This window comes from Lygodium microphyllum, chromosome 1 (assembly GCF_053477565.2).
Source record: "Lygodium microphyllum isolate KBCC chromosome 1, Lygodium_microphyllum_v1.1.10, whole genome shotgun sequence".
Lineage (NCBI taxonomy): Eukaryota > Viridiplantae > Streptophyta > Polypodiopsida > Schizaeales > Lygodiaceae > Lygodium > Lygodium microphyllum.
The window spans coordinates 131,231,920-131,253,917 of record NC_141135.1 but is presented as its reverse complement, the minus strand read 5'-3'; the positions used below and the strand labels follow the sequence as shown (position 1 = coordinate 131,253,917).

The 21,998-nt window shown below is 44.8% G+C and overlaps 1 protein-coding gene across 4 annotated transcripts in view; it reads left to right on the top strand.

Moving 5' to 3' along the window:
• The window catches only part of LOC148041691 (uncharacterized), a 231,643-nt gene that overhangs the window by 107,137 nt on the left and 102,508 nt on the right, over window positions 1-21,998 (top strand). For all 4 annotated transcript variants that reach the window (XM_087681314.1, XM_087681323.1, XM_087681305.1 and 1 more), the window contains one exon: window positions 13,169-13,265. In XM_087681314.1, the coding sequence (XP_087537440.1) occupies window positions 13,169-13,265 (97 nt within the window). The remainder of the gene's footprint in view (window positions 1-13,168; window positions 13,266-21,998) is intronic.

Genomic DNA, 21,998 nt, shown 5'->3' with positions numbered 1-21,998 from the left:
CCGGGTGTGAAATGCCTTTGCTCTTGCGGTACTTAAGCAAGATCTATGGTCTTGGCTACACCCTTCTTCTACAGGGTTTACTTTCCATTCCGCACAGTATGCATCTACATGGTCACAGTGGGACCGAATGTACATCATGCAGGATGATGATTTTCTTCCCGAGATGCTGGAAATGAAAGTCTTGCAGCAATATGCCTTGTCGGGCCATTTCCCTCTCTAGCTTGAGATACTGGCACAACCCATTGCACCTTTTATGTAGTTGCTGGATAGACTCCCTTTACGTTTCAACTTGTCTTATTTGAAGCATTCAATCTTTCGGGGCTATATACAGCAATTGATTGAGGGATTTTTATTGGACTTCGCCTGTGAGGGCACAGCTTCCTTTGAACGACTGCTCTCTAATGTGCAGCGGGTTGCTCGGCAGTATGGGATCCATCATGCCTCTCTTTGTCGGAAGCGTCGACATGCAGCGGAGGACTTATTGGCTTTGGTTCGTTCGCTACTGGTGGACACCCCAGATGATGAATTTCTTGTGAGAGCAGAGGATCGAGGTACAACCAGATTCAGTAGACAGTGTGAGAGTGAGAGAGACAGAGTTGAAGCACGACACCCAAGAGAAATAGACTGAATGAGTGTAGTCTGAAAGTACAAAGTACAACCCTTAAACCTTAGGGTTGTAGGGGGGTGTTCACACCCGACACATACTAAGTGTCTAAATGTGTGTAACATAAGCACATAAGTACATACGATAAAAAGACCATAAGTCTGGGGGAAAAAACCTCTCCTACCGAGAGTAAAAAGTGCCTCACTGTCCTACTGATCACCAACACTCCCATATGAGCATAGGCGTAAGTAAGGCGTGAGTAAAATACCCAACAAAGCGTGAGTAAAATACCCAACAAACCCCCCTGGAGTGAAGAGTAATCAAGAGTACAAGGATCATCCGCCACCAAAGGATATCAAATTTAAAGCATCGCGAAAAGCTTCAAATTTGTCACGAGAAAGAGCTTTGGTGAAGATGTCTGCCACATTACTGGTGGTAGGACAATAGACAAGGCTGATATCACCTGCATATAGCCTCTCTCTGACAAAGTGATAGTGAATCTCAATGTGTTTCGTGCGAGCATGAAACACTGGGTTCCGTGCCACTGCAATGGCACTTTGACTGTCAGTGAACAAAGGAGTAGGCTCAGTAACAAATACATCCAAATCAGCTAGCAAGCGTCTAAGCCATACGCATTCAACTATGGTGGTGAAAGCTGCCTTGTATTCAGCTTCACATGACTATGTGGCAATAGTGGATTGTTTCTTGCTAAGCCAAGAAATGCAAGAAGTGCCAAGAAAGAAACAATTGCCACTAGTAGAGTGACATGTATCATAATCACCAGCCCAATCAGAATCACTGTAAGCATGTAAATGCAGTGGTTCCCCCTTGGCATAAAGCAACCCAAGAGAACGAGTACCCTGCAAGTAGAGAAAAACACGCTTGACAGCTTGCCAATGTGACATACGTGGCTGATGCATATACCTGCTCAAAGCTGAAACTGCAAACTGTATGTTCGGCCTAGTATTGCATAGATAGATAAGACATCCAACTGCAGGAGCATATGTATGTATATCAAACAAATCACTGTCATCATGTAATGACAGTTTCAGTCCAGGTTCCATGGGAGTACAAACTGGCTTGCAATCCTATAAGCCAAACTTCTCAAGAAGCTGCCCAATATACCTTGACTGTGATAACCCAATACCTCGAGCATTATGTATGAACTGGATGCCCAAGTAGTAATGCAAAACTCCCAAGTCAGACATGTCAAAAGTTTGCCGCAAATTTTGTTTGAATGCTGAAATTTGATCAGCATGTGCTCCAGTGAGCAGAAGGTCATCAACATAAAGATATAAAATCAGCATAGATCCCCCTTCTTTACATACGTAAAGGGTAGACTCAGATGAGCTGTTTAGAAACCCCTGACCAAGCAAGAAAGCATCTATTTTCTCATACCAAGCTCTAGGAGCTTGTTTCAAACCATATAGTGCCTTTTTAAGCTTGCATACCAAATGTTCTGAGCCTTCAACTGCAAAACCAATGGGCTGCTGTACATAAACTTCCTCCTGAAGTTCCCCATGTAAAAATGCAGTCTTGATATCTAGCTGATGTACTGTCCAACCATAATGTGCAGCCAAAGCAATCATAGACCTGATGGTCGTCATACGGGAAGTAGGAGCAAATGTCTCCTCATAATCAATGCCCTTTTTCTGTGCGTAGCCTTTAGCTACCAGCCGTGCCTTGTATTTATCAATGGATCCATCTGCTTTTCTTTTCAATTTGTAGACCCAGTTTGTTCCAATGGCTTTCTTCCCAAATGGCAAGGGCACCAAATCCCAAGTTTGATTCTTAGTAATAGAATCTAATTCAGCTTGCATGGCTGCCTTCCAATGCACACTGTGTTGTGCATCCTCATAACATTCAGGCTCTTCATTATCAAAAGTACTTGCTGCCATAATAAACTCCATAGTATGTGCTGAATCATGCAAACGAGTTTGACTTCTAGTACGACCAGCCATGGGTGCATCCAAAGGACTATCTTGCATAGTCTGCAAATACCATCTAGGTAGCTGTCTAGCATCCTGGCTGTGTGCAAGCTCTTGCTGAATTTCTGTTTCAGCATGATGCTGAATATTCCGATCAGCCAATGGCTGAATTTCTCCACTATCCATAGGAGCAGCTGGCTGAACATTAGGTTCATTTTGTGAACCTCCAGTTGAATCACCAAAAGTAATGGGCAGCAGCCCTTCAAAAACATCACGGGCAGCCTGATATGTGTCCAAACCAGCCAAGGATAATTCTGATTTTTCATAAAAAACAACATCCCTGTTGACAAAAACCTTCTTAGTAACGGGATCATAGAGTCTGTAGCCTTTGCTCTCATTCCTATATCCCATAAAAATGCACTTAACAGCCTTGTTGTCCAATTTTCTTCTAAGTACCTGTGGAATATGGGCATAGGCAAGACACCCAAAGGTACGAAAGTGACCAACAGAGGGTTTACGGCTGTTCCAAGCCTCAAATGGTGTGATGGTCTTCAAGGCTTTGGTAGGGCATCTGTTCAAAATATGGCAAGCACACATGACTGCTTCCATCCAAAAACTATGAGGCAAGCTCTTTGCCTTCAGCATACATCTGGCCATCTCCATGAGTGACCGATTTTTCCTCTCTGCTACCCCATTCTACTGTGGAGTATAAGCTGTAGTATACTGATGTACTATGCCCTTCTGCTGCAAAAAAGAATTCAGCATAGAGGACATGTATTCCCCCCCTCGGTCCGAACGGAGAGTCTTAATGTGGCATCCAGATTGGTTTTCAACAAGTGCACTGAAAGCCAAAAATGCATCATACACTTCTGACTTCTTTTTCAAACAATAGACCCAGCAAAAACGTGTGAAGTCATCAATGAATGTCACAAAATAATAACAACCACCCAATGACATGGTCTGCATAGGCCCACAAACATCTGAATGCACCAACTGCAATCTAGTTGTTGCCCTGAAAGCAACATCACGAGGAAATGAGAAACGATGCATTTTCCCCAAAATGCATCCCTTGCATAAGTGGTCAGGAGGTCTCTCCAAGAGAGATAAGCCATCCAGCATCTGAGTACGCTGTAAAAGCATCAAGCTGCCAAAGTTTACATGCCCTAAACGAGCATGCCATAACTCCGCCTGTATCATAGCAGGAGTAAGAGTGGATGTCAAGTATGCTGACTGATCTACTGAAAGAGCATCCAACTCATATAAACCATGACACAAAGATGTCAAGACCAATGTCATGCATTCTTTTTCTCGAACCATGCAACGGTCATCATCAAAAGTGACCTGCATACCACAACGTGCCAAAGAAGAAATAGAAAGCAAATTCTTCTTTATTCCAGGCACAAACAAAGCATCCTGCAGGCGGAGAATAGAGCCATCAATGGCTGTGAGCTGAATCTCCCCAATACCACGAACAGGGTATGATGCATTATTGGCACACTGTACCAATTTCCCAACGGGAGGTGCACTAATTGAAGCAAACAAATCTCTGCGAGATGTGATATGTCTAGAAGCACCACTGTCAAAGAACCAAGTGTCAGCATCCTCGGTAGAGCTAAGTGCTCTATCGGCCCAAGAGATGTCATAACTGCAAGTGTAAAAACAATAGTCCCTGTCCACAACAAAGGACGCGGACTCACTAGCAGTGGAAGGAGTAGTAGAAACAGACATTCCTGACTCCTTCTTCTTCTCTTTGGCAATGCGCTTTCTGCACTCAATGATATAGTGGCCGGGCTTCTTACAATAATGACATTTTCCTTTCTTTGCTTGCGTCCCCCCTTGTGACTGATTCTGCGATGTGCCCGAAGTGCCAGAACTCTATGGAGCATTTTTCACCTTGCTGTTCTTGCCTTTCTGTCTTGCCACAAAAGCCTGCTCAGAGACTATAGCATCCACACCACTATTTTTCCGTGTTTGCTCCTCCTCTAGAAGCAAGCTAACTAGCTGAATAAAAGTGAGTGGGTGCTCAGCAATCCTCATGGTGAGGTTCAATGCAGTATGAAAAGACAAGTACGAAGGAGGTAGGAAATTCAAGGTGGTGGATATCAACTGTGCATCCGAAAAATACTCATCTACATTCATGAGCTGCTCCCTCAAGTCCTGAATCTTGTTTAAGTGATCCTGCATAGAATCACCTTCATGCATCTTCAGAGTTTCCAACTCTTTCTTTAAGAAAGAGATCCGTGTCTCATTTTTTCCTGCAAACATATGCTCCAAAGTCAATCATGCATCTCGTGAAGAAGATGCCGAACGGATATGAGGTATGATGGACCGCTGAACTGCTAGAGCAATCGGTGACAAGGCCTATGCATCACGGGTATCCCAAGCTTTTTGAGCTGCAGTTCTTGGAGGAAGTGGCTGAGGTGGAGCGGGCTGAGGTCCCCGTTGTCCACGTGCGCCTTGGGGAGGAGGAGTAACGGGAGCTACAACTCCCGGTCGAGTTTCCTCTCCACTGACATAATCCCATAAATTCTTGGCCACTAATACATTTTTCATCATGAATGACCAAAGGGAATAGTTGTTTCCGTCCAGTCTGTCCTCCTTGGATACATACGTAAAAACATCACCTCCCTGATTTGCCATGATGACAAATTTCCAAAGACAAAATGAGCAATGTTAAAGCAGTACGAACTGAAAATCTGCAAATTTCCAGAAATTGCAGCAAATACGTTTCTGCAATTAATGTGCAAGGGCGTACTCTGTCAGAAAACTGTCTTTTACTGCACGCTTCCCAAGGTGCAAACAGTGCAATGCAACACTGTTATGAATAAATCCCCAAAATTTTTGCCAAAATTTTTGTCAAAAACAGTCTTTCTGTGACTATATCAGCAATCCAAATACAACTGTCTTCCAAATACACAAAAGCCCCAAAAGTTCTGACGATTCAGTCCAGAAATTTGCATGAAATTTATTTCTCCAATTGTTCTATGCCAACCGCGTGTGAACCTCCGCTTCCAGAATTTTATTCTGGGCTGAAATAATAAATTTTTTTGAAAATTTTACCTGTTGCAGAGCAGACTGGCGTGTGGTCAAAAACGGTGGTCTGACGGGCAGTCGACGTGGACAGGGCAGGCGACATGAACGCGAGCTGACGTGGTTGGACAGGATGTTGACTGGGCAGGCGACGTGCTGCTGACGTGAAGATTAAAAACGGCGGCAGGCGGGCAGTCGCGAGCTGACGTGGACTAGGCGGACAGTCAACTTGCACGCAGATGACGTGGCGCTGCAACGTCAACGATGCGCCCAGGTGTGAGGGACCAGACCACAGAGACTTGTCGCGTGAGGCGGACATGATTCTGTCAGAGTCGTTGATGGAGCAAGCGATGGAGATGACCCAGTTGTTGTGGCCCTTGAGATGGCGAACAAGCCGGTGGTGCTTGACTGCTGACGACGTGGCTGGCTCTGGTAGAGGAGTCGTCTGGGCAGGTTTGACGTGGATGACAGGCGACGGGCTGCAGACGTTGGTGACGCTGACTGTTGGAGCTGCGCGCAGGGCAGAACTGGGCAGGTCTGGAGTTGGCTTCTGACTGAGGACCGCTCTGATACCAAATGTGAGAGCAGAGGATCGAGGTACAGCCAGATTCAGTAGACAGTGTGAGAGTGAGAGAGATAGAGTTGAAGCACGATACCCAAGAGAAATAGATTGAATGAGTGTAGTCTGAAAGTACAAAGTACAACCCTTAAACCTTAGGGTTGTAGGGGGGTGTTCACACCCGACACACACTAAGTGCCTAAATGTGTGTAACATAAGCACATAAGTACATACGATAAAAAGACCATAAGTCTGGGGGAAAAAACCTCTCCTACTGAGAGTAAAAAGTGCCCCAGTGTCCTACTGATCACCGACACTCCCATATGAGCGTAGGCGTAAGTAAGGCGTGAGTAAAATACCCAACATTTCTGCTGTCCCTGGCGCAGCGTTTGGCTGATCTTATTAAAGAATTTCAGTTGAAATCTTATCAGCAGGCCAAATTGCACAATTTGACTAACAATTTGCAAGATAGTGCTTCTCAGACTCATAACTTCTTTTGCGCGTTGCATGTTTCCCCTGCTCGAGAAAATATGACTAGACTCCAGGATTCAGAAGGTCGAATGGTCACTGATCCGCAGACCATTGTCAATACGTGCAGGAATTATTTTCTAAATCTTCTTGGTTCTTCTCCATCGCCTTCTGACCAGGTTACGCATGCACGCTCAGTCTTCTATGATCTGGTCTATAATCAGGTTCCACTAGATATGCAAACTACTTTGGAGGCTGATATTTGTGAGGAGGAGGTTATGGATGTTTTGTTACACCTGCCTAAGGATAAAAGTCCCGGATGGGATGGTCTCACCAATGAATTCTTTGAGAGCTCTACTACTCAACTGGTGAAGCCTTTGGCGGCTATGTTTCAGCAAGTTTGGGAAACCGGGTTCATGCCTTCCTCATGGAAACAAGGTCTCATCAAACTGCTTCCAAAGGTTCCTTCGCCGTCAATGTTGCAACATTGGAGACCAATTTCCTTAATGGGTTCGATGTATAAAATCTTTTCCGAAGTGCTGGCGAATCGGCTCGACAAGCACCTTCTAGCTATTGTGCATCCTCTTCAATATGGTTTCATTAAGGGCCACAACATTCTGCATAATATCTTAAATGTGCAAATGGCTATTGACTATGCAAGGCACTCTAGTCAGGAAGTGGTATTGATTCAACTAGATCTGGAAAAGGCTTTTGACTATTTAGACTGGTCTTTCCTTGCAGAACTTATGTCTAGTATGGGTTTTGGTACTCGGATGTCCCGATTGATCTAACCATTAGTGCTGCGGCTTCTTCTCGAGTTATGCTTAATGGGGGTGTTACAGAGCCATTTGTCCTTGCACGCTCAGTGAGACAGGGTTGCCCTTTGAGGCCTCTCTTCTCTGCCGTGGCGACTCATCCGGTTCTTTCAATGTTATCTTCAATGGCAGCTTCTACTCAGCTGGCTGGCCTGTCTCTTCCTTTGGGACAGCCCTTCATTAGCCAATCTTTGGCTGATGATAGCTTTATGATTTTGCGTGCGGACAAGGATAACATTTGCAAGGCATTAGATGTTTGGACGCTCTTTGGTTATGCTTCTGGTCTTCGTATCAATGCTTTCAAATCAACCATTCTCAGTTGCACGGAGTCTGATTTACAGTCATTGGGATGGCAGGGTCAGGTTGTTCCCCGTGGTTCCATTGTCAGGCATCTTGGGTACCCTTTGGGTGTTGATATTCGGCCAAAGCAACTACTAGAGTGGCCCTTCCATGTTCCCCTCAAAGTGGCTCAGACAATTATGCTACCAATGCTCACATATTTCTTGCCATTGTTGCCGTGGACGCCTACTACTTTGAAGGCTCTTACTCGTCCCATTCGTTTCATGTTATGGAAGAAGGATTCATTGCATGCATGTATTTCGTGGATTTCGTGGTCACATACATATACCCCCAAACGCCTGGGTGGTGGAGCTATTTTAGATGCAAAAACTCATATGCTAGCACTTCGTTGGTCTCTTTTTCGTGCCATGTGTGTGGATCATCACCCGTGGGCCATTATACCCCGTTATTTTCTTGAGAATAGCGGGCTTCGCCATGGTAATACACAACTTCGGAGCTCCTGGTGGCATGTCCTTAATGCAGACTCTCGGTTTTCCAGTCGGTCCTCATCCCTGTTACTTCATTTGGTCGGCTCCTGGAAAGTGGTGCTCCAAAAGGTGCGTTGGCATCCAGCGGAGGACCGCTTGCATACTAACTCTTTTCAACTGGAATCGTTGGCAGTCTCGAGATTACTTTCATGGGAAGACAAATATAAGCTCAGACCAAAATTTAACCGCATGGCTCATTTAGGTGTGACTTCAGCTGCGGATGCTACCCTTGCCAGTCGTAATGTCTTCATATCGTTTCGTACTGCCAGGAGACTTTTTAGAATTCCGCGTGGTTACCGTGCTTTATGGGAACAGCTTTTGTTGGTGCTTCAGAGCAGGCAACCCTTTCCTGCCCTTGCTATGGATCGCCCTTGGCAGGACTGGGACCTTGTAGGCCAGTTGAGTTTGGAAAAGGCCTCAGCTAATCAGGTGTACCATTTTCTGATTAAAGATCATCAATGGCTGGTTGTTAAAGCTAATACAGTATGGGGATTGCGGAAATCTTGGTCATGGTGGAAGGAAACTGTGATGGAGGGCTGGTTGAATAAGACACCTTTCAAATGCAAGCTCTTTCTTTGGAGGGTGATGATTGGTGGTCTTCCTCTTGCCTCGACTCTTTCCAAGCGTCGAATCTCGAACGGCAATTGTTTCTTCTGCACCACTACTGTGGAATCGGCCAGTCATCGATTTATTTCTTGCCCGCTCACTAGGAATATCTGGTTGCTCTTATCACAGGTTTGGCGAGCTGTGGTGGGGTTCTCACTAACCCCTTTTGATTGGGTTTTTGTGCGACCAAAATATCCCACACCGCCACAGTTGCATATGAAGATCTTATTCCACTTTTTTAGATACTGGGGATGCTGGCACAATTGGACCACTCGGAATGCCTTTCTTTTTGATTTGGCCTCTAATGTACCCGGACACATTGCCAAGCTTAAAGGTCTCTTGCATTGGCAAATAGATCTCACTCAGTACTCAGACTTGCTCCCTCGGGAGGACTTACTTCCCTGGCATATGGCAATTTCCTCTGCATCTTTGCCATGACTTGTGTAACTCTTTCGTGGCTTCGTACTGGGATTTTACACACGTTGGCTTAGAGCCCTCGTGTATCTTGTAATCATGTAAACTTGTACCTTTTTTCGTAATTAATACAATTACCTTTTACGAAAAAAAAAAGAGAGAGAGAGGGAGGACTTACTTCCCTGGCATATGGCAATTTCCTCTGCGTCTTTGCCATGACTTGTGTGACTCTTTCGTGGCTTCGTACTGGGATTTTACACACGTTGGCTTAGAGCCCTCGTGTATCTTGTAATCATGTAAACTTGTACCTTTTTTCGTAATTAATACAATTACCTTTTACGAAAAGAGAGAGAGAGAGAGAGAGAGAGAGAGAGAGTTTTTCTGCTGCAGCCTCTCTACTCTATGCACCAGCCCCTTGTTGGTCACGTGGGCCTGGGGGGCCTGCTGTGCTGCTCGCCAATCAAAGAGCTGTACCTGGTGGACCTGGAGGGAGAGACAGACAAAAGGTGGAGCAGGTGCTGCCATGCCACCTGTAAGCACAGCGAGCAGAACTGTTTGGCTGTACAATGCTTGCTGTACCTACATAACCTACTATGGTTTTTCTGTGCGAAGAGGCCAGCCTGTGCAAGAAAGAGAAAGAGAGAGAATGAGCTGCTGACAGCTCCCATGCTTTGATGGCAGGCTTGAAGATGACTGATATGGATCAGACTGTTGAAGCCTTGGGTCCAGACATGAACGTGGAAGAAGATGCAGTGGAAGAAGACATGGTGCCCTGCACTGATGAGATGGCTTTACCCCCCCCTGAGGTCAGCCATCTGTCAAATGCAGCAAGCATCTTCACGACGAGTTTGCTGCTGCCCCTAAGGCTCCTGACCCGAGCAATTCTCCAACTCACTCATATGCTTAGGTGGCTTCTACTTCATAGGATCTTGAAGAATCCAATTGGGAATAGTTGATGGAGTTTGTGAACACTTTCTTGGGAGAATGTCATGCATAGCCATTGAGCTACTCTTGTTTGTGTGGAGGAGGAGATTTTGGATACTTAAGTACCTACTTAGGAGATCCTTCGCTCCCTTTTTGCTTTTCATGAGCGAGGCATTATTCTCTTCTTCACCCATTGGATTCCCATGCTTAGCAGGATTTCTCAGTGGCTGATAACTATCCTTCAGACACATTGTGTGGAGGAGATCTTCTCTAGTCCGTGTGGCTTCTATGAGGTTGTGATTCTTTCTACTTTAGCTCAGGATTTCCTTAATAAACAGCCCCTTTTCTTTGACAAACAGTTGGTGAGAGAGAGAGAGATGGGTTTTGGGCCTCATATGTGTAGGTTGATCTATATCATCAGTACAAGTGCTTCATGTGCTATGTTGAATGGTGGAGCCATTGAGCCCTTTTTCCTCACATGCTTGGGTTGATAGGGCTGCCCTCTAAGCCCACTCCTTTTTGTACTTGCTACTCACCCTATTCTTTCCATGTGATTGCATCTTATTGATATGACATACTTGGCTGGTTTATCTCTCCCTTTGCACCAACATTTTGTTGGTTAGGTGCTGGCTGATGATGCATTTATGGTTGGAAAAGCAGATGCTTCTAACCTTCGCAAAGCTTTGGATGTTTGGGAATTGTTTGGACATGCATTGGGTCTCTGTATTAATGCCTGCCAAATCCTCCCTTATTGCTTGTATTGACTCGAATTTGGTACATTTCGGGTGGTAGGGTGTGGTTGTTCACTAGGGAGACATTGTAAGGCATCTTGGTTATTCCTTTGGCGTTGATTTACAGCCAAGACTCTTGCTGAAATGGATATCACATAAATTGGAAGCCAATTTTGGATATTGGAAATCTCAAGCTTGGCCATTTCATGTGCGCCTCACAAAACATTATGCTCCGCATACTCTCCTACTTTCTACCATTGCTTCCTTGGACTAGTGCTGCCTTAAAGGATCTCATGTGGCACTTCTATTTCATGCTATTGAAGAAAGATTCTTTGTATGCTAGTATATCTTGGATATCTTGAAGCCATGTTTGTACCTTGAGATCCATGGAAGGTGGGGCTGTTTTGGATGTTGAGACCCATATGGCAGCCCTTCGTTGGTCTCTTTTTTAGGCTATATGTGTACTTAATGCTAAGATTCAGTTCTCTACCTTTGCTTCAATTCTTCTCGACCATTTGGTGTGCTCATGGAAAATGATGCTTTGCAAGGTCCAATGACATTGGCTGTTAATTCATTGCAAATGGAAATTCTGGCGATGGCTTGTATGCTTTATTGGGAGGACAAATCACAAGAGAGACTTAAGTTTAATCGCATGGCTTGCCTTGGATCGGTCTTGGTGGCGGATGCCACTCTCTTACCTCCAAGCACACTGATGTCTTTCTGCACCATCAGACGGGTCTTTGGGTCCCTCTCATGGCTATTGTGATCTTTGGGGCAAGGTCTCCAAACTTTTGCAGGACCAACAATCTTTTCTTATCTCAGATTTTGATCATCCTTGGCAAGATTGGGACCTTGTAGGGTGTTTCTCTCTTGAGTCTTCTTTGGTTAATCGGATTTATCATCTCATGATCAGAAATCTCTCATGGTTGACCGCCAAAGCCAATGTGCTTTGGGGATTGCACAAATCTAAAGCTTGGTAGAAATTGATAGTGATGGGGAGGTGGATTAACAAGATGCCATTCAAATGAAAGGTATCCATTTGGAGAATGTTGGTAAGTGGTCTTCCCCTTGCATTCTCTCTTCATTGTAGGGTATTTCCAATGGGAATTGTTTCTTTTGTACCACTACAGTTGAGTCTTCCTGTCAGAAATACATTTTGTGTCCTTTTGCTTGGAAGATTTGGGCCATCCTTTTTTGTTATTTGGCATGCTGTGGTGGGGACTAGAATGCATCCTTTTGATTGGGTATTTGGTAAGGCTAAATATCATGGCTTGCAACCTCATATGAAGATTTTGTTTCACTTTGTCAGATTTTGGGGCTGTTGGCATGTTTGGGTCACTCTCAATGCATTTATTTCTTATGCCACCTCAGGTATCCAATGTTGTGTTGTGAAGCTTAAGGGACTTCTTCAGTGGCATGTTGATCTTATTCAACATGCTGATATCTTGTCCAACGATGATTTAGTTTCTTGGCGTTGAGAGTCTCTTCAGTGACCCTACATTGACTTTTGTACTTCTTTTGTGACTAATATACATACTCTTTACAAAATAATAAGAGAGACAAAGATTTCTTAATAGAACATAGTTCTCAAGACACCAATGAAAATGATTTGAGGTCCAAAAACTCCATGGATTTTTTATTCCTAAAAAGGATTTCCCCCCTTTCTGTTTGGTCCAATCAGATATGAAGCATCGAAAGGATTTGGACCGACTTTTGCTGGTTTAAAAAAATTACGCTTACTTTCCCCATGCAAATAGGATAGGTGCAAGAATGGGTTTTAAGTTTTGGTAGAGGAGGATCTTTATTCAGCGCATTTTAAGTTTGAACAAGGCTTTGGGATTTCAAAGTACTGAAATTAGCTATCATCAACAATTCACCTTGCACATAGCTGCATTACACATGGCCTACATAACACTTGTCATCACTGCAGTATACTGAATTATTACAAAATTGCCCAGTATCTGTCCTCTTTTTCTTTCTCCATGATGGTTTAAGTAGAATATCAGAGATTTTCTGATGCAGGAAATTCGATATCATATTTTTAAGTAAAAATACAGTAACATGTTTGCAACAGTTGATTTAGTCGTATGATTTATTGGCCTTCAATAGCAAGGTGAAACAATTTAGGACAAATTTAAATGTCTGTTCATTTGCTGTCTCCCTGCATTTTCGTATTCTATGAAGTAAACTTGTTTTATCTATTCATGTTGGCTAACAGTTGATCAATTATCATGATCAGTTTGATGTGTTTATCCATTACAGGACGCTACAAGCCAAATTCTATGTTCCTACTAGTTTTAGCAAAATGATGAAAATCAACTCCGTGCCCAAAAACCTCAAGTCTTTCAATGTGCGGCAGGTAAGCCTGACTCTTAAGTGTCTCCTTTCTAGGAGGTAAAGTGTCTTGAAAATATTTAAGATTCCAAACTCATACCTTAAGCTGGTTATTTACCTTTATTGTGCCACAAGCTTATTATCATAGATATTTTGGTGTTTGTATAATTAAAGGACATAATCAAATCCTTTGTGTGAGTGGCTGTGTGCTCCTCGTGGAGACTATAGCTATATGGATTTCAGAATGGCCTCTTACAATCTGAACAATATATTGAATTGAGACAAATCACATCGAAACTGCCAGGATGCTGGGAAGTTTCTCTAGAGTGCTATGTGGGTCCGTATTCCAGATATCTTCATAGATGCATTGCTGTAAACACCTGTTGTGGCTCTTGTAAAATTGCACCTCAGGTATTTGAGGGGTTGGGAGTGAGTTGGGGATGTTGTGCCTCTTGAGTATCAACAAGGCCACAAAGAAAGTCAAGTATGGACTGCTGACACACCAATTGGACTGCTCAAGCCAGTAAAGCTCTATAAATTCAGCATCAAGGCCTATGATTCCATCTAATAGTCTATTGTACTTGAACTTTTTTTAATATTCCAACATATGTGAGTACTTGACCCTGGCCAACAAGATAGGCCATTATCCATGACACTTCTCGAGGCAGGAAAATGTGTACCATATTCTGTGACTTCTCCTTTGTCCAAGGCTGATCTTTGCATTCCAATGTACTTAGCTGCAATCTCCCAGTATATGGTTTCTTTTGATTAGAGAAAGATGTCTATTTTGGGCCTATGGATGCATTGAATCTCTGACCAAGAGTATCTCTCCCATACTGAAAAACCTCATGATGTCCTCATATAGTGGTATGTATGGTGATTCCTCATGTGATGCATGTCTTGAGTGTGCTGGTGGAGAAATAGCATATTGCAAATACATATCTCTAGGTTTGTTTGTGCTCACCTTGATGCATTGTTTTGTACATTCCTATTTACCACATCGATCATATCTTGTGATTCCTCTCCCCACAACAATGCCACCCCCTTGATCATATCTCGTGATCTCCTCTCCCCACAACAATGCCACCCCCCCTTGAACCTCTACTTTTGCAGGTGATGGGAGTCAATATAGCAACACAACATAGCCCTTGTAATTGAAACGTGTAAGAAATCAATACACCAGCAAATGGGCCTCCGTAGTATACTCACAACACTAAACTCTTCCCAAATCCCCAATCCAACCAACCCAACATACAATAGGAGGCACAACCCTTAAATATTGGCAAGGGACTAGTAGTCAAGAAATACAAGGTTCAAAACAATTTGCACTGGTAAAGGTACATGGTTCATCTTTTCTTGTTTTGATGGGCATCATATGGTGCAAGACATGCATATGCTATATATTTTTATAGAATGGTGATTATGCAAGGCACACAATGTACATTTGGTAGGGGAGAACCCCTTAGGGATTAGATACCTCCACAATAATCATGTAGAGATCACAAGAAATATGGCAAGCTTCTTCTTTGGCATACAAAACTTCTGGCAATAGTCGAGCACAACTATCCAATTGTCTTTTCTTAATAACATAAGAGGTTTGGCATAATTCAAAATCCATCACATTTACTAAATACAAAAGCCGATCATAACACCAAATACTAGGCATATAAGCTACCAAGACAACTTGAGAATAAGTTGAGATATAACACTTGAAAGTGAGCTCTGTAAGCTCACCCAAAGCAACATTAAATGATCATAAAAACTTGTAGACCAGCAGCCCACAAACACCTTTACAGGAAGCCCTAGCAGGACTCCCAAAATATATCCTTGCAGTAGACAACTGCAAGAGGAAAAACAGCCTCATTTCAACTTACAATTATCCTGAACAACCATCCTTTACAGGTTGCTAATCAAATGGAAGATTAGTCTGTGACTCATCTTCTTCTTGCTTCAAAAAAAGTTGCTAGTCAAATGGAATATTAGCCTCTTATTCATCTTCTTCTTGCTTCAAAAAAGCTATCACAAGGTTTCTAAGGTTGCCCATAAATAGAGGTTACAAAGTGGAGAAAAAAGCACTCGTATTGAAACTAGCCTTCCTTCTTGGATAGGTTGGTAAATAACCTAATTTAACACTAATTACAGTGAACATAAAATTCATGTAAACTGAAAATACAACATTACCACTTAATCTTGGACAATGGACAGCTTGCTATCCCTGAAATTGGCACCCCTTGTGGTATTTCTTTACTTGTTTGCAATCTAGAAGAAATACACTAAGTTTCCTTGAATCTCTTCGCTCTCCAAAAACCTCTTGCTACCACAAATGACCAGCAAGTTACTAAACCAATTTGCCCGTTGGTTGTCTTGGGGATTGGCCTTCAACTTGCTTCTTGGAAGACAAATTCTACCCCAAACTTAATGTTAGCTGGTTGGTCTCTTGAAATTCTCTGAAATCCCCAAATTTCAGCTGTAGAATTTTGAGTACTAGGTCAAAGTGTTCGAGCACTCTTTCCTAGGGTGGCTAGTAAACCCTAATTTTGCTGTAAATTAGGGTTTAGCAGTAAAAATTCTTCAATTGCGCCCTCTTGGGAGTGAATTTAGACGAGATCTCTTGAGAGAAGCTGTGAATTGGCTGAGAGAATAGAGCCGAAGCTAGAGAGAGAAATTTCAGAGTTTCATCACAAAAATTGGCTGAAATCGAATGCAATCTTGCTGTAATGGCTGACTGACTGCAGCCCACCATTAAGACCTGAATGAACTTGATCCAAAGTCGGCTCCAATTGAAACTCAAGGCAAAGTGCAACACTGAGGATAATCTGCCAAGTCACCCTCCATTCATTTTCATCTATGAATAGGTGAAATAATACTGAAACTTCACCAAGAAGCACATGGAAACTTTATCTCTAACTCTTCATGCCCCAATAGGTGCACTAGGTTTTAATACTTTGTCTCTTTGGACCACATAGATCCGTGGAACTTTCACATTGCTACCAAAAAGGGTACATTGGCTGTGTTTCCCTCATGATCAGCACCATTTGTATGACCAACATTAATACCATGAGTCCCAAACAAGATGGGTTGCATAATGCATTGCCAAACTTGCCACTTTATGCCCCAACATTGTGCCAACGTTGCTATGCATTGGGTTTTTCATTCCACTTGCCATACATGGGTACATTGAGCCTTGCATGCCATGCATAGGTGGTTATATACCAAATACATTTTATCCTTGTATCCCTATGGCTGAAGCATTATCAGGCATCTCTTGGAAAACTGAACCACCACCACAGTATCTCGGTTGACCCACATTAGCATGTATGCCTTGTTGTCTGAAAAGCATTGGATTGGCACTTCCAAGTTGGCCTTGCATATGCATCAATTGCCCCGTTGTTATCATTTTCTTATGCTCATTACACACATTTGGAACATCGTGTTGCTGCATTGGATCTTCCTTCAATACATTGTTGGTGTTCCAAAGCTCTTGAAGACAATTTCCTATTCGTCTTTGCTGACCTCCTTTGGGAAGTCCAAAAAGCACATAAATTTAGGATCATTTGCCAATCACACAAAAATTTGAGGTACACTGTACTATTCTCAATTGATTCTTAAATATGGTTATCAACCCGTCTTCCTCTTGCTGGTCAACTTTGAGAGTCCCATCTCTCATCCAAGTCTCTAATTCTCAACTTATTGCTCATGCTATGCGCTTTGTCTAACATTGAGCATTGCATTTCCCTCAACACTTGTGAATTTTCAGACCAAGAGGCATCATCACTACTTAATCCCATCTCACTATATGAAGAAACGTTTGCTGTAATGCACTTGGCTGATCATAATTTCAGTATAAATGCAACTTCTCCAGCTTATACACAAGTGCCCTGGGCCCATCTATTTAAAGGACTTGATGGTATCCTAGCAAGAATGCAACTTCTCTAGCTTACACACAAGTGCCTTGGGCCCATCTACTGAAAGGAGTTGATGGTATCCCAGCAATGGAACTATAAAACCAGCTTTCCTTCTTAGATAGGGTGGTAAATAACTTGACTTAATACTAATCACAGAAAGCATAAAATTTAGTAAATTGAAAACGCAACATTATGACTTAATCTTGGACAATGGATAGCTGGTTGGCCCCAAATTGGTGCCCCTTGCAGTAATTCTTTATCTTGTGTTGCAATTTGGAAGGAATACACTAAGATTCCTTGAATCTCTTTGCTCTCCAAATGCCTCTTGCTACCACAAATGATTAGCAGATCTTCAAACCAATTTGCCCCTTGGTTTTCTTGGCGATAGGCCTTCAATTTGCTCCTTGAAAGAAAAATTTTGCCCCAAACTCAATGTTGGCTAGTTGGCATATTGAAATTCTCTGAAATCGCAAAATTTCAGTTGCTGAATTTCAAGTAATAGGCCCCAGTTTTTTAGCACTTTTCCCAAGATGGTTGGTACGCCCTAATTTTTGTTGTAAATAAGGACTTAGCATCGTAAATTCTTCAATTGCACCCTCTTGGAACCGAGTTTGGTTGAGATCTCTCGAGGAAAGTTGTGAATTAGTTGAGAGAAAGATGGAGAGAGAAATTTCAAAGTTTCATAACCAAAATTGGCTGAAATTGAATGCAGCCTTGTTGTGAATGGCTGATTGATGGCAGCCCACTATTAATAAGAATCCCATATGTAGTCACTTGCTCTTATGGGCCTCAAAATTGCTATCACTTGCTTGTAGACAGCCTATAGGGGCTATCACCTACCTTCAATGGCCTCATAATCAGCTTGGAGCAGCTCTTGGATTGCCTCCAGTGGTTGGATTGATCACCAATGGCTAGAAAATTGCAGCAACAACTTTCTCTCTCATCCCCAACCTGCCATCATTTTGCATTATATTCTTAATGTGCAGCTAGGAATTGCTCATGCAGAAGCATTTGAACAGAATCGCTAATGTTCCAACTAGACCAAGAAGCTCATAATCATGCCAATTGTTCTTCCTTACAAGAACTGATGGTTGCCATGGGTCTTCAACCTTGGATGACTTTTTTTTTTTGGCAAATAAAATGTGAATAATTATATTACTCAAAAGGTTGATTACAACGGACTGCTCATGCTCAATAGACTAGTTGGAGTTGATGCAAAGTCATGAATACATCATGTATACAAGCCTCTCAAGGTGGTCTGGGGGGGATGGGGGCAAGAAGCCATGGAGGGGGGATGTATCACCATCTGGGGCTGCCTGCCTGCATCATGAAGAACAGGTCTTGGTCGTCCCAGGTGCACCAAAAGTGAAAATGGAGCTCTTGGCGAGCTCGAGACTCGCCCTACACTAGGTCCCACTGCCTGCGGAGGGAGTGGATGATGGAAGTCCAAAGCTCGGCCAAAGTCGCCTGTACTGAAAGGCACTCCTTGCCAAAAACCTCCTGACAGCGTGCCTTCTAGATGTTCCATTCTGTAAGACTCCCTACGATCTTCCATACCTCAAAGCGGTCTACTCTGGGCTCTAGTACTTGGCGGCTGGGTAAAGCCTCCATGCCTACCACTGCGCAAGACCCAGCCTCAATGATGAAAATTGTGTCTTGCCTCCCGACATCATACAAAAGGTGGCAGCCCTAGTTGACTGCTTGCCAGCAAAAAGCTCCCTACGAGATACATCCAAGGCTCGGTGCTAGATGGCGGAGAATGTGGCAGGCTTCTCTCCACACGAGTTGTGCCACCTCGCACGACCAAAGGTAGTGCTTTAGAGTTTCCAAAAGCTACTGTGGGCAGTGTTTACACCCTCCATCTTGCTGTATCTGGGCTAGCCAACTCCCAATCGCTAGACCTCCATGTGCCAAAAGCCATAGGAAATACGATACCCTCCTCGGCCTCTAGCTGTCCCATAGGCGGCGCCAGAAAGTCCGACGATAGAAGGCATCTGTGATGCTGTGGTTTGCCCACTATCTGCTACGCAAAGGCGCCCAGTCCATGTCCTCCTGAATCACTACATGTCTGTCAATCTTGCCTATGTACTCTAAGAACGTCAATGGCTTCTTGCCGACCATAGTGCCCAGCCATAGCCACTCTCTAGGGTCCCATTCTAGCTCATTAAATGGCTTGCTCTCTCATATCCAAAGGCGCCACTCTCAGAACTCCTCCCAGAACATAGAGAACTCTAGACGCCAGGTTTTCCCCTGGAGACCAACCACACGAATCCTCCTCCAAGGAAGGCCACCAATCTCCTCATCCTGTTGTTCTCTGTCAAGGACCAAATGCCCCCCATCCTGCACGGTGAAGAAAATCCCGTAGGGGGCATCGCCCACTCTACCTGACACTTGTAGGGGGATACTTGTTTGTGAGAATCTAGTGGCCCACACCTCACCAGGCTCCATGGATCGGGGGGTCAAGCCACTCTTGAGGGATCATCGCGTCCATCTCCCTTCTCCTCAACTCAACTCCTTGCTAACAACCTGATACTTGCTGCAGTACCTCTTGATCCACCATCTTGTACACCTCCTGCCATGTCTTGATAGTGCAAGCAGGGCCAGCCTCCCATCCAGCCCATTGGATGTGGGGGCCCTTGTCAATCTGTATCTTGTCTCGATCTCTGACCTAGGGGTTCTAGACCATCGGCTTGTGGTCTATCTCCTCCTTGTGTCCTGGGGGGCTCTGAATTAGGGCCTCGCAGAGGCCCTACCACATACAAAGTAGGCTACGGAGGAAGGAAGATCTAGGTTGTGTGATCTGGGCAGTTGTGAAGATCCATCTCAAAGGTGGCCTCTAATCACTACCAAGCCTTGATTTGTACTCCTAGAGACCCTCCTGTAGAAGGACCTTCCAGGTCTGCCCTCTTGGTGTAAGCCCATAGACTACTAGCTTGCCCAAAAGGGCCAGACTCTAGAACTTTGGGTCTATGATCCAAAGCTCTTCCTCAGACCGCCGATGCCCGATGATGGTAGCCCATGCCACCTTGGCACGAGAATCCCTGGAACCGTTTGAGCCGGCCCAGAGAAAATTCTGTACTAGGCGCCAGGTTGTTGAAGTCTCCTTCGACAATCCAGGATTCCACCTCTGGGAGTCTTGCTTCTGCAATCTCCACCCAGAATCTATTGCATGCCCTGACCTTAGTAGGGGCATAAACATTGAGGACTCCAAGGCATGAATCCCCAATATCCAATCTGATCCATAGGACCCTCCCTGCCACAATCATCCGGTGGTCACGTACACAGGCGGTGAGGGTCGGGCCAATAGAGGTGCATACATCTCCACTCTTGCCATGGGCACCGATGGAATACTCTCAATACGTGTGTGAACTGCCTGGGAGTACCTTCCCTACCCGATGGGCCTGGGCAGGGGTGAGCTTGTGCTCCTCCAGAAGTAAGATATCGATCCCTTCGGCAAGGGCACGCTGCAACTCCTGCCAAACAATCAACTTCATGGAACCACGTGCGCCACTGTAGATGAGGCTATTCACATTCCAGGATGCTAGATGTAGACTCATAGGGAAACTTGTGACTGACCAAACAAGCATTTATTCGGTGTGGAAGCCATTGATGAAGAAGAAGAGCTATGGGGCATGCAAATACGCTTTGCCGCAAGTTTGGAAGGGGTGAACTCCATTCCCCCATGGTGGCCCTTGGACCATGGGGGTAATAGATGCTCCAGGCGGTACCATCGGGGCATCTATCAGCGAGGTTGAGAGGTGTGACTCTGTGCACTGGTAGAAACGGGCAATCTATGCTAGGGGCCACTCAAATCACCTCCATCGGTGCTCTCCACTATGGAAGGGATCGAAAAATAATGCTCAGATGTGGGACCTCGGCCACCAGTTAATGTCCATCATGCAACGTGGCCACTGCTGAGAAAAGAGTGCTAGTCCTCCTTCCATCCACTGGGATATGTGGTCTACCACCTGGCCCTTCACCTCCTCTATATGTGTCATCGTCCAGTCTCCTGAATGAGAGGTGTGAAGGAAGAAAGCATAGTTTGGTCCATTGGGTGGCACTAGTAAATGGACCTTGCCGCTCCATGACGTGCGGACCACGAAGATCCCCACCTCTAGAGGGAGTGGAAAATCTCGGTGCTCTGCAACTCTCAAGTAGGACCACGAAACACTGCTGAAGAACTCCTATGGTAGCAGCTACGCTTGTCTCAGGAAAGTGTGACAGGCGGCAAGGGCAGATGAGCTGGTGGTTGTGTGGGGAGGGGAGGGCTAGGCTGCTGGTGAGGAGAGGATATAGGCGTATGAGGCTCCTCACCTCTTGTGGGAAGGGGGGGATGGGTGGGGTCACTTGTACTGGGTGAGAATCAAGGGGACTGATCGGTAGGGAGATGGTGGGGAGGAGGAAGATCGAGGGATGGTGGGGTGATCGAAGGTATGAGGTGGGTGTGGGGGGGGGGGGGGGGGCCAATGGCCCTAGAAGTGGGGGAGGGGGGGCGGGTGGGTGGGTGTGGGGGCTGTGGGATCTCGAGTGAGGTAGCCTGTGATGCCTCCGTGGGTGGTGGATGTGGGGGTCTATGGTCCTACCGAGTGGGACGAGCTAGGGGGGGTTGTAGGCTTCTCTGTCCGGGGTCCATCGCTCGCCCTCTTGCTCTCTGCTGTGCTGTGGTTGTGTTTGAGGGGCTGACTGAGGCCCTCCTTGCCGTCTCTCTCTCTATCGTCGATGAACCCGTGTAAAGCCGTCAGCGTCCACTTTCAGGCTTGTCAGCGGAGCCGCTTTGGCTCCGAAGCGTGTGCAATCTGTTGCCTGATGCCTAAAGTCATGGCATCACAGCTGGCTGCCCAGTCGCCTATAAC